This window comes from Pecten maximus, chromosome 15, assembly GCF_902652985.1.
Source record: "Pecten maximus chromosome 15, xPecMax1.1, whole genome shotgun sequence".
Taxonomy (NCBI): Eukaryota; Metazoa; Mollusca; class Bivalvia; order Pectinida; family Pectinidae; genus Pecten; species Pecten maximus.
This window is the reverse complement of record NC_047029.1, coordinates 14,140,908-14,155,710: the sequence shown is the minus strand read 5'-3', so window position 1 is coordinate 14,155,710 and position 14,803 is coordinate 14,140,908. Positions and strand designations below refer to the sequence as shown.

Below are 14,803 nucleotides of genomic sequence, written 5' to 3'. Positions count from 1 at the left end.
TCCTCTCCCTCCACTGTCCAGCATGGGGCCTCTCCCTCTCCCTCCACTGTCCAGGATGGGACCACTTCCTCCCCCTCCACTGTCCAGCATGGGACCCCTTCATCTCCCTCCACTGTCCAGCATGGGACCACTCCCTCTCCCTCCACTGTCCAGTATGGGACCACTCCCTCCCCCTCCGCTGTCCAGCATGGGACACTCCCTCTCCCGCCACTGTCTAGCACGTGGCCGCTCCCTCCCCCTCCACTGTCAAGCACGTGGTCCCTTCCTCTCCCTCCACTGTCCAGCATGGGACCTCTCCCTCCCCCTCCACTGTCCAGCATGGGACCTCTCCCTCCCCCTCCACTGTCCAGTATGGGACCTCTCCCTCTCACTCCACTGTCCAGCATGGGACCTCTCCCTCTCCCTCCACTGTCCAGTATGGGTCCTCTCCGTCTCCCTCCACTGTCCAGTATGGGACCTCTCCCTCTCACTCCACTGTCCAGCATGGGGCCTCTCCCTCCCCCTCCACTGTCCAGTATGGGACCTCTCCCTCTCCCTCCACTGTCCAGTATGGGACCACTCCCTCCCCCTCCACTGTCCAGTATGGGACCACTCCCTCCCCCTCCACTGTCCAGTATGGGACCACTCCCTCTCACTCCACTGTCCAGCATGGGACCTCTCCCTCCCCCTCCACTGTCCAGTATGGGACCTCTCCCTCCCCCTCCACTGTCCAGCATGGGGCCTCTCCCTCCCCCTCCACTGTCCAGTATGGGACCACTCCCTCCCCCTCCACTGTCCAGTATGGGACCTCTCCCTCCCCCTCCACTGTCCAGTATGGGACCTCTCCCTCCCCCTCCACTGTCCAGTATGGGACCTCTCCCTCCCCCTCCACTGTCCAGCATGGGGCCTCTCCCTCTCCCTCCACTGTCCAGTATGGGACCACTCCCTCCCCCTCCACTATCCAGCATGGGACCTCTCCCTCTCCCTCCACTGTCCAGCACGTGGCCCCTTCCTCCCCCTCCACTGTCCAGCACGTGGTCCCTTTCTCTCCCTCCACTGTCCAGCATGGGACCTCTCCCTCCACTGTCCAGTATGGGACCACTCCCTCCCCCTCCACTGTCCAGCATGGGACCCTCCGTCTCCCTCCACTGTCTAGCACGTGGCCCCTTCCTCCCCCTCCACTGCCCAGCACTTGGTCCCTTCCTCTCCCTCCACTGTCCAGCATGGGACCTCTCCCTCTCCCTCCACTGTCCAGGATGGGACCACTCCCTCCCCCTCCACTGTCCAGCATGGGACCTCTCCCTCTCCCTCCACTGTCCAGCACGTGGCCCCTTCCTCCCCCTCCACTGTCCAGCACGTGGTCCCTTTCTCTCCCTCCACTGTCTAGCATGGGACCTCTCCCTCCACTGTCCAGTATGGGACCACTCCCTCCCCCTCCACTGTCCAGCATGGGACCCTCCGTCTCCCTCCACTGTCTAGCACGTGGCCCCTTCCTCCCCCTCCACTGCCCAGCACTTGGTCCCTTCCTCTCCCTCCACTGTCCAGCATGGGACCACTCCCTCTCCCTCCACTGTCCAGTATGGGACCACTCCCTCCCCCTCCACTGTCCAGCATGGGACACTCCCTCTCCCGCCACTGTCTAGCACGTGTCCGCTCCCTCCCCCTCCACTGTCCAGCATGGGACACTCCCTCTCCCGCCACTGTCTAGCACGTGTCCGCTCCCTCCCCCTCCACTGTCAAGCACGTGGTCCCTTCCTCTCCCTCCACTGTCCAGCATGGGACCACTCCCTCTCTCCCTCCACTGTCCAGCATGGGACACTCCCTCTCCCTCCACTGTCTAGCACGTGGCCCCTTCCTCCCCCTCCACTGTCCAGCACGTGGTCCCTTCCTCTCCCTCCACTGTCCAGCACTTGGTCCCTTCCTCTCCCTCCACTGTCCAGCATGGGACCACTCCCTCTCCCTCCACTGTCCAGTATGGGACCACTCCCTCCCCCTCCGCTGTCCAGCATGGGACACTCCCTCTCCCGCCACTGTCTAGCACGTGTCCGCTCCCTCCCCCCTCCACTGTCAAGCACGTGGTCCCTTCCTCTCCCTCCACTGTCCAGCATGGGACCCCTCCCTCTCTCCCTCCACTGTCCAGCATGGGACACTCCCTCTCCCTCCACTGTCTAGCACGTGGCCCCTTCCTCCCCCTCCACTGTCCAGCACGTGGTCCCTTCCTCTCCCTCCACTGTCCAGCACTTGGTCCCTTCCTCTCCCTCCACTGTCCAGCATGGGACCACTCCCTCTCCCTCCACTGTCCAGTATGGGACCACTCCCTCCCCCTCCGCTGTCCAGCATGGGACACTCCCTCTCCCGCCACTGTCTAGCACGTGTCCGCTCCCTCCCCCTCCACTGTCAAGCACGTGGTCCCTTCCTCTCCCTCCACTGTCCAGCATGGGACCACTCCCTCTCTCCCTCCACTGTCCAGCATGGGACACTCCCTCTCCCTCCACTGTCTAGCACGTGGCCCCTTCCTCCCCCTCCACTGTCCAGCACGTGGTCCCTTCCTCTCCCTCCACTGTCCAGCACGTGGTCCCTTCCTCTCCCTCCCCCTCCACTGTCCAGCATGGGACCTCTCCCTCCCCCTCCACTGTCCAGTATGGGACCTCTCCCTCTCACTCCACTGTCCAGCATGGGACCTCTCCCTCTCCCTCCACTGTCCAGTATGGGACCTCTCCGTCTCCCTCCACTGTCCAGTATGGGACCTCTCCCTCTCACTCCACTGTCCAGCATGGGGCCTCTCCCTCCCCCTCCACTGTCCAGTATGGGACCACTCCCTCCCCCTCCACTGTCCAGTATGGGACCTCTCCCTCCCCCTCCACTGTCCAGTATGGGACCACTCCCTCTCACTCCACTGTCCAGCATGGGACCTCTCCCTCCCCCTCCACTGTCCAGTATGGGACCTCTCCCTCCCCCTCCACTGTCCAGCATGGGGCCTCTCCCTCTCCCTCCACTGTCCAGTATGGGACCACTCCCTCCCCCTCCACTGTCCAGTATGGGACCACTCCCTCCCCCTCCACTGTCCAGTATGGGACCTCTCCCTCCCCCTCCACTGTCCAGTATGGGACCTCTCCCTCCCCCTCCACTGTCCAGTATGGGACCTCTCCCTCCCCCTCCACTGTCCAGCATGGGGCCTCTCCCTCTCCCTCCACTGTCCAGTATGGGACCACTCCCTCCCCCTCCACTGTCCAGTATGGGACCACTCCCTCCCCCTCCACTGTCCAGTATGGGACCTCTCCCTCCCCCTCCACTGTCCAGTATGGGACCTCTCCCTCCCCCTCCACTGTCCAGTATGGGACCTCTCCCTCTCCCTCCACTGTCCAGTATGGGACCTCTCCCTCTCCCTCCACTGCCCAGCATGGGACCACTCCCTCCCCCTCCACTGTCCAGCACATGGTGCCTTCCTCCACCTCCACTGTCCAGCATGGGACCTCTCCCTCCCATGCACTTTCCAGGACGCGACTGAATAACACCTTTCCGAATAAAAAAATTCTGTACATTATTTGATAAATAAGAAAAAACCCCACTGGTGGATGTTTGAACTGACAGATCAAATCATAAACGATATGTACCTTCACGTCATGCATGCAGTAACCTGAAAACAGTGATGGCGGATGCATTTGTCACATCAAAATCCCGCTGACATCCATACATAGCACTGTATATCATTGTATACATGTATATTGCTATTGGTGTTATGACAGTCCTGGTAATCTCACACAACAAAGACAAAATCAATAGTATTAAGCCATCACAAACAGCATAAAGTATAATGGTAACATAACGAAGGCCAAACATAAACATAGCTAGTCTCTAATTCCTTATTTACAACAAATTTAAGGGGGTATACTGCCTTAATGAAATGTGCACCTCTTTTAAAAAGGCCAAACATAAACAAAGCTTGTCTCTAATTCCTTATTTACAACAAATTTAAGGGACATACTGCCTTAATGAAATATGCACCTCTTTTAAAAAGGCCAAACATAAAAATAGCTTGTCTCTAATTCCTTAATTGATATTCTGCCAAGATAATATATTTACAACAAATTTAAGGGGGTATACTGCCTTAATGAGATGTGCACCTCTTTTAAAAAGGCCAAACATAAAAATAGCTTGTCTCTAATTCCTTAATTGATATTCTGCGGAGATAATATATTTACAACAAATTTAAGGGGGTATGCTGCCTTAATGAGATATGCACCTCTTTTAAAAAGTGTTATATATTGTAAACCTCGTCAAATAAATAAATAAATATGCTGGCGTCTGCATGTTGATGGATTGGTATTTACTCTGTGACCTCGTGCCTTTTATTGCTGTGTACACTGTCACCGGGAGAACAATTGGATTAGGGTAAGTCCAGTATCGCTTTGTAAGCATAAAGAGATGCGTCAATCATATATCATACTGGTATTACTAATTCTGATGTCAACCTGATAAAGGGCTGTACTGTTTGCACGTAACAAGAAGGCCAGAGGATCTGAATCGCTCACATGACCAGTTAGGAATTACGACAAAAGGCACGTGATTTGTATGCGGAACTTTAGAGTACTACTCAATCCTTGTTGACTGCTGTCGAATATACGGGTGTTCTGTAAGTTGGAGTTTTTAGCTATTCGATCCCTGTGACCTTGAACAGCTACATCGACTCGATCTGAGTGATAGAAACCCTATCTATCACTTTGTACAAGATACACCGACTCGATCTGAGTGATAGAAACCCTATTTATCACTTTGTACAAACTACACCGACTCGATCTGAGTGATAGAAACCCTATTTATCACTTTGTACAAACTACATCGACTCGATCTGAGTGATAGAAACCCTATTTATCACAATATAAAAGCTACATCGACTCGAGCTGAGTGATAGAAACCCTATCTATCACTTTGTACAAGCTACACCGACTCGATCTGAGTGATAGAACCCTATTTATCACAATATAAAAGCTACACCGACTCGATCTGAGTGATAGAAACCCTATTTATCACAATATACAAGATGAAACAGAATAAAACAAAATATTTCGTTAATCGAGGGACAATAACTATGTCAAGAAAATATGTGAACAAGTGTCCCAGTTGTTTCCCGGAAACGTCAGAAAACGAAGTTTTTAGTCAATGAAGGGGCAGTAACTCCATCGAATAAAGTCAGGCAAAGTGGCATTGTTACCCATTTTGAAGAAAATCCGTAAGCATATGTTGCAGTTATTGCACAAATGAGAAGCCTGAGGACGGACGGACAGAAGGATAGGCAGGCAGACGGACGGACAATATCCCCATTTCGGTGAAAGCGGGATTAATTAAAAAAATCAATAAAATTACTTTAAATGAAATCGGTTTTATCTGTCTAGATCGATGTTGAATCTCGTCAGCCTGGCCCAGATGTTCATCCGAAGTATGTTGTATGACCTCTTTGTCTTACGCCTTGAAGATATTCTATAGTCTTCAAATCGATTTGTGATTTTGCCTGATGTAATCACTGATTGATTTTCGACATGAATACCCCAGTTTAGTACTTTATTCCTGTAATGCACGCTTACATGTCGAAGATTGTCTGTGTGGCAGGGCAGAATAGCAAATCGATTGTTTAGCAGACACTTACATCGTAACAACACAGCACAAACAAACACCTGCTCGTAGAGGCTTTGAGCGACTCAACGCTTTATCTTATTTTTCACCTGTTAGTATGGGGATATGGAAGAACGAATTGTCAAAGTGGTAACCCTTTGGTTTCAATATAGGCCCCACGAAAAGAAACCTCGGAACGACATCGATTTAAACGAATTATTTAAAAGACTATAACTGTAGAATCATATCCATTAAACGACGATTTCTTATAAATAGTGAAATTGGTTTAACATATAGCGATGCACCGGCCTATAACATCAACAATGAGTACCGCTAGGCAGAACAACATACGTCCGTCGAATGACAGATATAGTGTTGTATATTGTCTTGCATGAAAATAAGATTCGCATCACCTAAGAGTGGCTAGCTGGCATGATATACATATCACCTTTCACTACAAGGTCAATGTCTAATTTTCCTAACAGCTTGAGTAAAACAAGTAATCTAAAGTCTCCAACTCAATAAAAATAACCCGACATCTGAGTGCAAAGCCGAACAAGTTTAAAAGAAATTGTAACGAAAGTGAAAGAGATTTCCGGACAAGATTAAAGTTCTGCTTAGAGCGGTAACGTCCTCACAGCGTTCTGTTTAGTGCGGTAACGTCCACGCAGCGTTCTGTTTAGAGCGGAAACGTCCACACAGCGTTCTGTTTAGTGCGGTAACGTCCTCACAGCGTTCTGTTTAGTGCGGTAATGTCCACACAGTATTCTGTTTAGTGCGGTAACGTCCACACAGCGTTCTGTTTAGAGAGGTAACGTCCACACAGCGTTCTGTTTATTCGTGTTTGCAATTCAACATTAACATGTAATATTTGGTTAAACCCATCGGAAACCCCCATTTACAAGCATCAGAGACTTGTATATCAGGTTTTCTTTCTGAAGCGACATGTACATAATCCGATGTTTATGACATAAACAGAAATAAAATCCGAATTTGATGTAAACTTCATTTCGTTTCTTTTGATAGAGTATATGACAACATTTTTGTAACAACAACAAACAGAAACAGGATATGGAAACAAGCTTGAAAGCTTATACTAGTCCACTTCCTTCAATTGGAATTTACATTATTGAGATGGACAGCAATAAACGAAATCTGAGAAAGAGAGAGAGAAAAGAAAAAAAGAAAAAAAGATGTGACCATATATAAACCTTAATATCTTTAACTAGAAGGGGAGGGTGTGCAGGGAGGAGGGGATAGGTCAAAGTGCAGTGGGCTTGCCAGCTTAATTTCAAACTACATCAAATCTTTCATGATTATAATTTTCTCTGAGGTAGTAATTTCCAAAGTGATGAAAGTAACGAACATATTATGTAAGAAATCAAAAGCGTTTAGTATCAATTATAAACTTTTGGATACATGTAAACAATTCCTTATTTTCTTCGAGAGGTTTTCATCTCCAAATAGTAACAACCTTTCAGTTAAATGATACTGATTGATCTTATTGAAGTATGGCGTGCGGAGATTTACGTAAAGTGGGCATCGTAAAAGATAGTGGAAATTTGTTTCATTCGATAGCCCGCATGAACAGAGAGGACTATCGACTAAGCCTTTCGAGTAAAGGTGGCTATTTAGGGAGCTACATTCCATTCTTAGTCTCGCGTGGAGGATCTGACCTTGTCTGCTTCCAGAGGAGAAATATAATGGTACTTTGGTGGAAGGTCCATGCAAGTGTTTCTTAAGTTTTTGCAATGACGAATTCGTTTTTACATCAGACGGAAGAGAGTTCCAACATTTTAAGACAGAGGGAATGAAAGAATTCTGAAACAAAGAAGTATGACAAAGAAGAGGACGAAAATTGTCTCCGTCTCTAGTAGCATGAGTATGTACATCGGAATTTCTATTTGGGAGGATAGGGGCCGCGGTGGCCGAGTGGTTAAGGTGTCCCGACACGTTAACACTAGTCCTCCACCTCTGGGTTGCGAGTTCGAAACCTAAGTGGGGCAGTTGCCTGGTACTGACCGTAGGCCGGTGGTTTTTCTCCGGGTACTCCGGCTTTCCTCCACCTCCAAACCTGACACGTCCTTAAATGACCCTGGCTGTTAATAGGTCGTTAAACAAAAACAAACCAAACAAACCAAATATTTGGGAGGATGTCTTGTAAGAAAGGGGGAACCATACTGTATAAGTTTATGCGTCTGACGTCTTTTTCCAAGAGTTTCCCCACCCCGTTTCGTTGTATAACATAGATCTACTCGTAAGCTTTGTCCCTCCCGTTAAAATTCTAGCAGCCTCTAGATTTAAGCTTTCTTAAATATTTGTATGGGCTACTGTAAGATTATCCCACACAATGTCGGCGTATTCTAAAACTGGACGAATGAAGGAAAAATACAGAGTTTGAAGTGATTGCCGGTTAAGAGAAAATTTAAATTTCCTGAGGAGATTAAGCTTGGAGGATGCTTTGTCAATTACATAATGAACATGGTCTTTCCATGTGCCGTTGTCAGATATGTGCACACCCGAGATGTTTGTGGAGACTAACTTCATTAATAGGAATGTTGTTCATGTAGAGCGGAGGATGAGCTACACGCGTGCCTTTTCTACTGACTGTTACACTTTCGGTTTTTTGAGGATTAAAATCAACTAGCCATCTTTTTGACCAAGAATAAATTTTAATGAGGTCTCTATTAATAAGATCTGCACTTGTTGCTGGAGTGTCAACAAATGTGTAAATGTCATCAGCGAATAGTTTAATAATGGCCTCTATATCACTTGCTATATCGTTAATATAAATCAAGAACATCAAAGGGCCTAAAATTGACCCTTGTGGTACACCAGGTGATATATTACGCCAATTTGACTTTTTACCACTTATAACAGTTATCTGGGTACGGTGTGATAGGTAATGTTTAAACCATTTCAATAAATTTCCACTGATGCCAAAACTAGATAATTTTAAAACTAAACTACGGTGTCAAACTCTATCGAAGGCCTTGCTGACATCGCAGAAGACCATACGAATATATATATATACATGTATATATATCTTTGCCTATTTCTAACGCTGATGTAATATCATGAATGATAGAGAGAAGTTGGTTTTGGGGCGAGTCTCCAGTTCTAAAGCCAGACTGATGTGGTGATAGAAGATAATTTTCAAGAAGAAAGTTGTATACGTATTTGAAGACACATCTTTCCATAATTTTACCAATTATAGAAAGTAGGGATATAGGTCTGTAATTCGATGGAGATGATTTATCACCGTTCTAAAAGAACTGGTGTTACATTTGCCTGTTTCCAGAGTGTAGGGAAAATAGAAGAAGTTAAGGATTTATTGAATATTTTACTCAATGGGGAACTAATAATATTCACCGCCTCTTTTAATAACCTTGCATTAATAAGGTCAGGTCCAACAGCTTTGGAACAGTCAAGAGTGTTAATGATGTCACTGACGTCTCTAGGAGAAATGTTTATGTCATCTAGACGCTTGTCATTTACGAAAGGTATGTGTGGAAGCTGAATATCAGAGTCGTCAACGTTAGCCTGGGAACAAAAATGGTCGTTAAAGATATTTGATGTTTGCTTTTGGGAAATTATGTAGACATTGGCGCTGCCTAGACATTTTTACCCCCAATTTTTGGTGTACACATTGAAAATCAGCCGAAAAAAGTTTGCCATCCTAGCGGTCACAGCTAAGGCCTAATACATGTTATTTTCTTAAAATCTCGCCGAATCTTTCGCGTTCGTTGTCATTTGGGGCCTCTCTATATGAGTTCTGGGGTTCAGAGTGTTATAAAGGTATATCGTCAGCGAGACACAAACTGCATGCATGACCGGTCAATGATTGAGTTGGATATCAATCCATCAATCAATCAGTCAGTCAGTCAATCAATAATCAACTTTTTTATTCCTCATATTTGAGATAAACAACATGAAATTATATTAATATGAAACATTACTTATAATTACCATACCTACACAATGCATCATATATGACAATGGTACACTATGTACATGTACATGTATGTGTAAAATGTCATAATTTCATTTGGATATTTTTCTTTATCCATCAACACTTATTGGCAAACGAAATATCATCGTTTTGGTATAAATGGATACATCACTGTGATAATATTATCTTTGAAAAGAAATCCAGGATTGGGTAAATATCACAAGTAGAAACTTTTATCTATATAGTTTTATGAATTTAGAAACATGTAGTGGCCCTTTATAGACAGGCTGCCTTTATAATAGTATAAAAGTCCACTAGCTAAAATTAATTGGTTATACATTGGGAATCGGCACAAGCGGCCTTAGTATGTATTTGATATATTCAGATAGTGTAGAAAATACACAGAAGGGTGATTACGAGTGTGGTCCTCATCTGACTATGCATCTCATGAATATATCTAACAGCTCACCAGTCCTATATATGCATTGCAACGTAATAGACTGATAACCAAATTAAACTTTGCACGTTTTCTGGGGTAATAAAACCAATAGTGTAGTGATGGTAAAGACGCCCTCCGGCTATATGAACGAAATGCTCTGATATTTAACACAAAGAAAAGAAACAAAGAAAAAAAGCAACGTTTCGTTAGAATTGAATGCCGATCATTAACATGCTAACGTGTACACCAATACCGATCTGTGACACACGGCAATTTAACCCTGTGTATAATAAATAATCATCACATCCCTGTGGCAAGCTGACAATGATGATATGTAAATGAGAAAGCTTTCTGTCGCCCTAGGGGGTTTTGTGTAATTACTTGCAACATGACACAGCCATATGTGCTCGACTCTTTATCACTGCACTTGCGAATTCAGACGGGGCTTGCAGACGACATTTGCAACGTTCCCAGGGCAGAATGAAAATTGTTACATAGCTACTTTGATACCAGGCCGAGTTACAGTAGCAGACACCGCCAAACACAACACAACACAACCCCCATCTGGAACCCTTTCCGCCTTTTAACAACCACCTTATATACCATTATACAAAACCTTCCCGGCGCGAAGCTCCGTTGATAAACAGTTAAAGTAGATTCTAGCAGAGCCTTGTGTTTTCATATTGTCGCACGTTTAATTAATGTCTCCCACAAATTAGCCCGCATTATATATGATAAATGAAGACATTTCATTTCAACCCATATTTAGGAATGTCAACAACGTGTATAGGTAATAACTGCTTTCTAGTGTAAGTTAATTGTTGTTGGCCCACTTCTCTGACGTTACAGCTTACATACGTGTGTGTTACATCATCACCGTATTGTGACATTTTATTTACATAGATGATCATCAAAGAGAAAATTGATTTTGTCCATTGCTGCATATATACTATACACTGCCCATCACCGTGTGTATAGAACCCGCTTACACGTGTGTTATACCATTCGCCACATATATCGCGTGAACAGCTTAACTCTGCCAGTAACAGTTATTTATAGACCATGGACATGGTGTCACTGTGTTACATACTCTAATCTCAAGAATAAACTAGAATTCTAGAAATAAAATCTGACATCTACATGCATCGTAATACTTACGCGGTTTTGGAATGCATTGATTCAACATTTGTCTCCCGATCTTGTCCTTGTCTGTGTAGATTTGTACATTCATTGTATATGTGTACACACGTTCACAGGCGCCATCGCTGTGTTGGTTATAGACTCGATAGAAACAAAACGTCACGATATACACATTCACTTAAACATAAATGATCTCCATATTGACTAATTAACACATCCCTACAAAGTGATAGTATTCCATCCATCTGCCCATTCGGCACCCTACTGTCGATAGCGTGGTTCAGTGCGCATGAGTCACTGGCGAGCCTGTTTTTTGTACACATGGTGGATCAATCTCGAAATAGCGTATTGTATTTAGGAGGACCTTTTCCGATGGGATGAAAACACTCTGTGTCCGATGGATGAAAACACTCTGTGTCCGATGGGATGAAAACAGCCTGCGTCCGATGGGATGAAAATATTCTGTGTCCGATGGGATGAAAACACTCTGTGTCCGATGGGATGAAAACACTCTGTGTCCGATGGGATGAAAACACTCTGTGTCCGATGGGATGAAAACACTCTGTGTCCAATGGATAAAAACACTCTGTGTCCGATGGGATGAAAATACTCTGTATCCGATGGGATGAAAACACTCTGTGTCCAATGGGATGAAAAACACTCTGTGTCCGATGGGATGAAAAACACTCTGTGTCCGATGGGATGAAAACAGTCGGTGTCCGATGGGATGAAAAACACTCTGTGTCCGATGGGATGAAAACACTCTGTGTCCAATGGATGAAAACACTCTGTGTCCGATGGGATGAAAACACTCTGTTTCCGATGGGATGAAAACAGTCTGTGTCCGATGGGATGAAAACACTCTGTGTCCGATGGGATGAAAACAGTCGGTGTCCGATTGGATGAAAACACTCTGTGTCCGATGGATGAAAATACTCTGTGTCCGATGGATGAAAACACTCTGTGTCCAATGGGATGAAAAACACTCTGTGTCCGATGGGATGAAAAACACTCTGTGTCCGATGGATGAAAACACTCTGTGTCCAATGGGATGAAAAACACTCTGTGTCCGATGGGATGAAAAACACTCTGTGTCCGATGGGATGAAAACAGTCGGTGTCCGATGGGATGAAAACACTCTGTGTCCGATGGGATGAAAACACTCTGTGTCCAATGGATGAAAACACTCTGTGTCCGATGGGATGAAAACACTCTGTTTCCGATGGGATGAAAACAGTCTGTGTCCGATGGGATGAAAACACTCTGTTTCCGATGGGATGAAAACAGTCTGTGTCCGATTGGATGAAAACACTCTGTGTCCGATGGATGAAAATACTCTGTTTCCGATGGGATGAAAACAGTCTGTGTCCGATGGGATGAAAACACTCTGTGTCCGATGGGATGAAAACAGTCGGTGTCCGATTGGATGAAAACACTCTGTGTCCGATGGATGAAAATACTCTGTGTCCGATGGATGAAAACACTCTAATATCGAAGTTAATTTTAATAAGCAAAACATGGGGGTATATGTTTTAAGGGTGCATATATAATAAAAGTAATTGAATATCGAAATTTCAAGGCCAGAGACTGTCAAACGTGTAAAGAGCGAGAGGAAAGTTTTGTACTCCATGTTTGTAAATTCTAGTGGCCCAATTAAACATGCGTTTTTAAAGAAAAGAGAAAGTTACAACTCGTCCTTTAACCATATTTAAGTCCCTGTGACTTTTCTTGTTTTTGTTTAGAGAAGAAAATTCTGTCTGGCAAAAGTCCAGAAGTGCAATAGTTCCCGAATGCAAGCAACGTTTAACGCTTACAATAGAGCGATTGCGAAATGCCTTTCTGCCAAGGAGGGTACAAACATTATCGATCAGCTTTACCTCTCGATTCATTAGAACTACTACTGGTAAACTCAATCGTATACCTCTCACTGACCCATATACAAGAAAGAGGATAGACAGAAATAGACGTATCTAGAATATGTTGGACTTTGTGATAGAACCGGAGTCAAAAATGATATTATTAAAAGCTTTTCTATCAGAAGCATTCAAAAGTTGTTTAACAAGAGCGTATCACCTTTACAATATAGCTTAACTTGAATGACATTTGGAGTAAACGTATCGCAAGGCATTTAATGGACCTCATTGTGTCACAGTATGAAGAGGATATAATATTTCTCTTCAATTATTTCAGTTTGTATTGATTTTGTTATGTCAGAATTTTAAACATCATAATCTTGTGTTTCATAACGTTATAATGAATGTTGTTATGGTTACACAGACGTCAATCATTGTTTGTATATACTAGCTACTAGCTACTGGCTACTGATGTCGTGTGTATCGCACGTAATAATACTATTTACAGGAATCTGTATATTAACAATGGCGGACACCAGCTGGTTTTTGAACAAGTCTTGAGCTTCAAGCAGATTATATACAGAGTCTTTGTGGTTTTACAACTTGAATTAGTTTTCAAAATATAAAAAGAAAAATCATGTTGAAATTTTTCTTCGAAAATAATTCAAGCATCTTTCATATCCTATGCAAACAATTGATTTTGACCTTTGGTCGTGGAGGGAAATAGGTGTGGAAAGAAAAGGGGCGTGATATGTTAGGTTCCGTTCTGATGCAAAACGCTTAAAGTGTTATTGGAGTAAACAATGATAATTTAATGGGACACTTCCTGGTATCAACGTAAACTGTTGTACAACGACGTATCCTCAGGAAAGTTTAATATCAGAGCGGACATTGACTAGTTTTACGTACAGGGATGTTTACTGAGAAAAGAGTTTAATATCAGAGCGGACATTGACTAGTTTTACGTACAGGGATGTTTACTCAGGAAAAGGATCCAGCACACGTTCTTGCAACTTATCATGTACATTACCATCTTGTATATTATAGGTTCAGAATAGAAGCTTGAAATATTAACTATATATATATAGGCCTGTCAATTTTTAATTCAAATAAATTATTAACATCTTTGATCAGATATATACAAACATTGACCAACCTATACTAATTTTGACAAAATTACCCATTTGATCACTAACATATGATCTCGCTTAACTCTTCTGATGAAAAGAAAATTGAAGATAATCCCTTTGATTATGACTGGCAACAAATATCAACTATTAGTAGATTTTTGAATATCATAAACACTCTTAATAAAAAAAAATGTATAGCATGTGTATATAACGTGTTATTGGAGTCATGTTGATTACAGTGGCATCTGTTATTCATAATATTCGTTTTCATTTGATTTCGCAGCAACAGTTATTTCCCTTCCCTTGCTTACATGTGCGATTTGATTAACGTATGCAGTGTTGCGAGCGACTAGTTTCATATACTAATCTGTCTACAAAATGCATCATACCACATTGCATGTATGTATTATCTCAAAATTATATCACCATATCGAACACAGCATGGCATATATCAACGATTCCAGAATTTAAATCACTGATTTTACAGGTATATCATCAAAACCGGTCTCTTTGTATTCCTATTGTATTTCTATTGATAAAATCTATGCCCCAATGAGGATTATATAAGTTTTTGTGCCTACCAGTAATGAAAGTAACGCCGAAATGTACAGAAAAATGATGTTTCGTACTCAGATACCGTCTGCCTTTGCGGCAATAAGTGATACTTCGGGTCGAATTGAGAAATTTTATGATTTAATAC

At 43.9% G+C, this 14,803-nt stretch overlaps 1 protein-coding gene across 1 annotated transcript; it reads left to right on the top strand.

Annotated features, from left to right (window-relative positions):
- The first annotated feature begins 285 nt into the window (after positions 1–285).
- LOC117343274 (formin-2-like) lies at positions 286–1,458 on the top strand. The gene has a single exon (XM_033905618.1). The coding sequence runs from the start codon at positions 286–288 to the stop codon at positions 1,456–1,458; it is 1,173 nt and encodes a 390-aa protein (XP_033761509.1).
- The last annotated feature ends 13,345 nt before the right edge of the window (positions 1,459–14,803 follow it).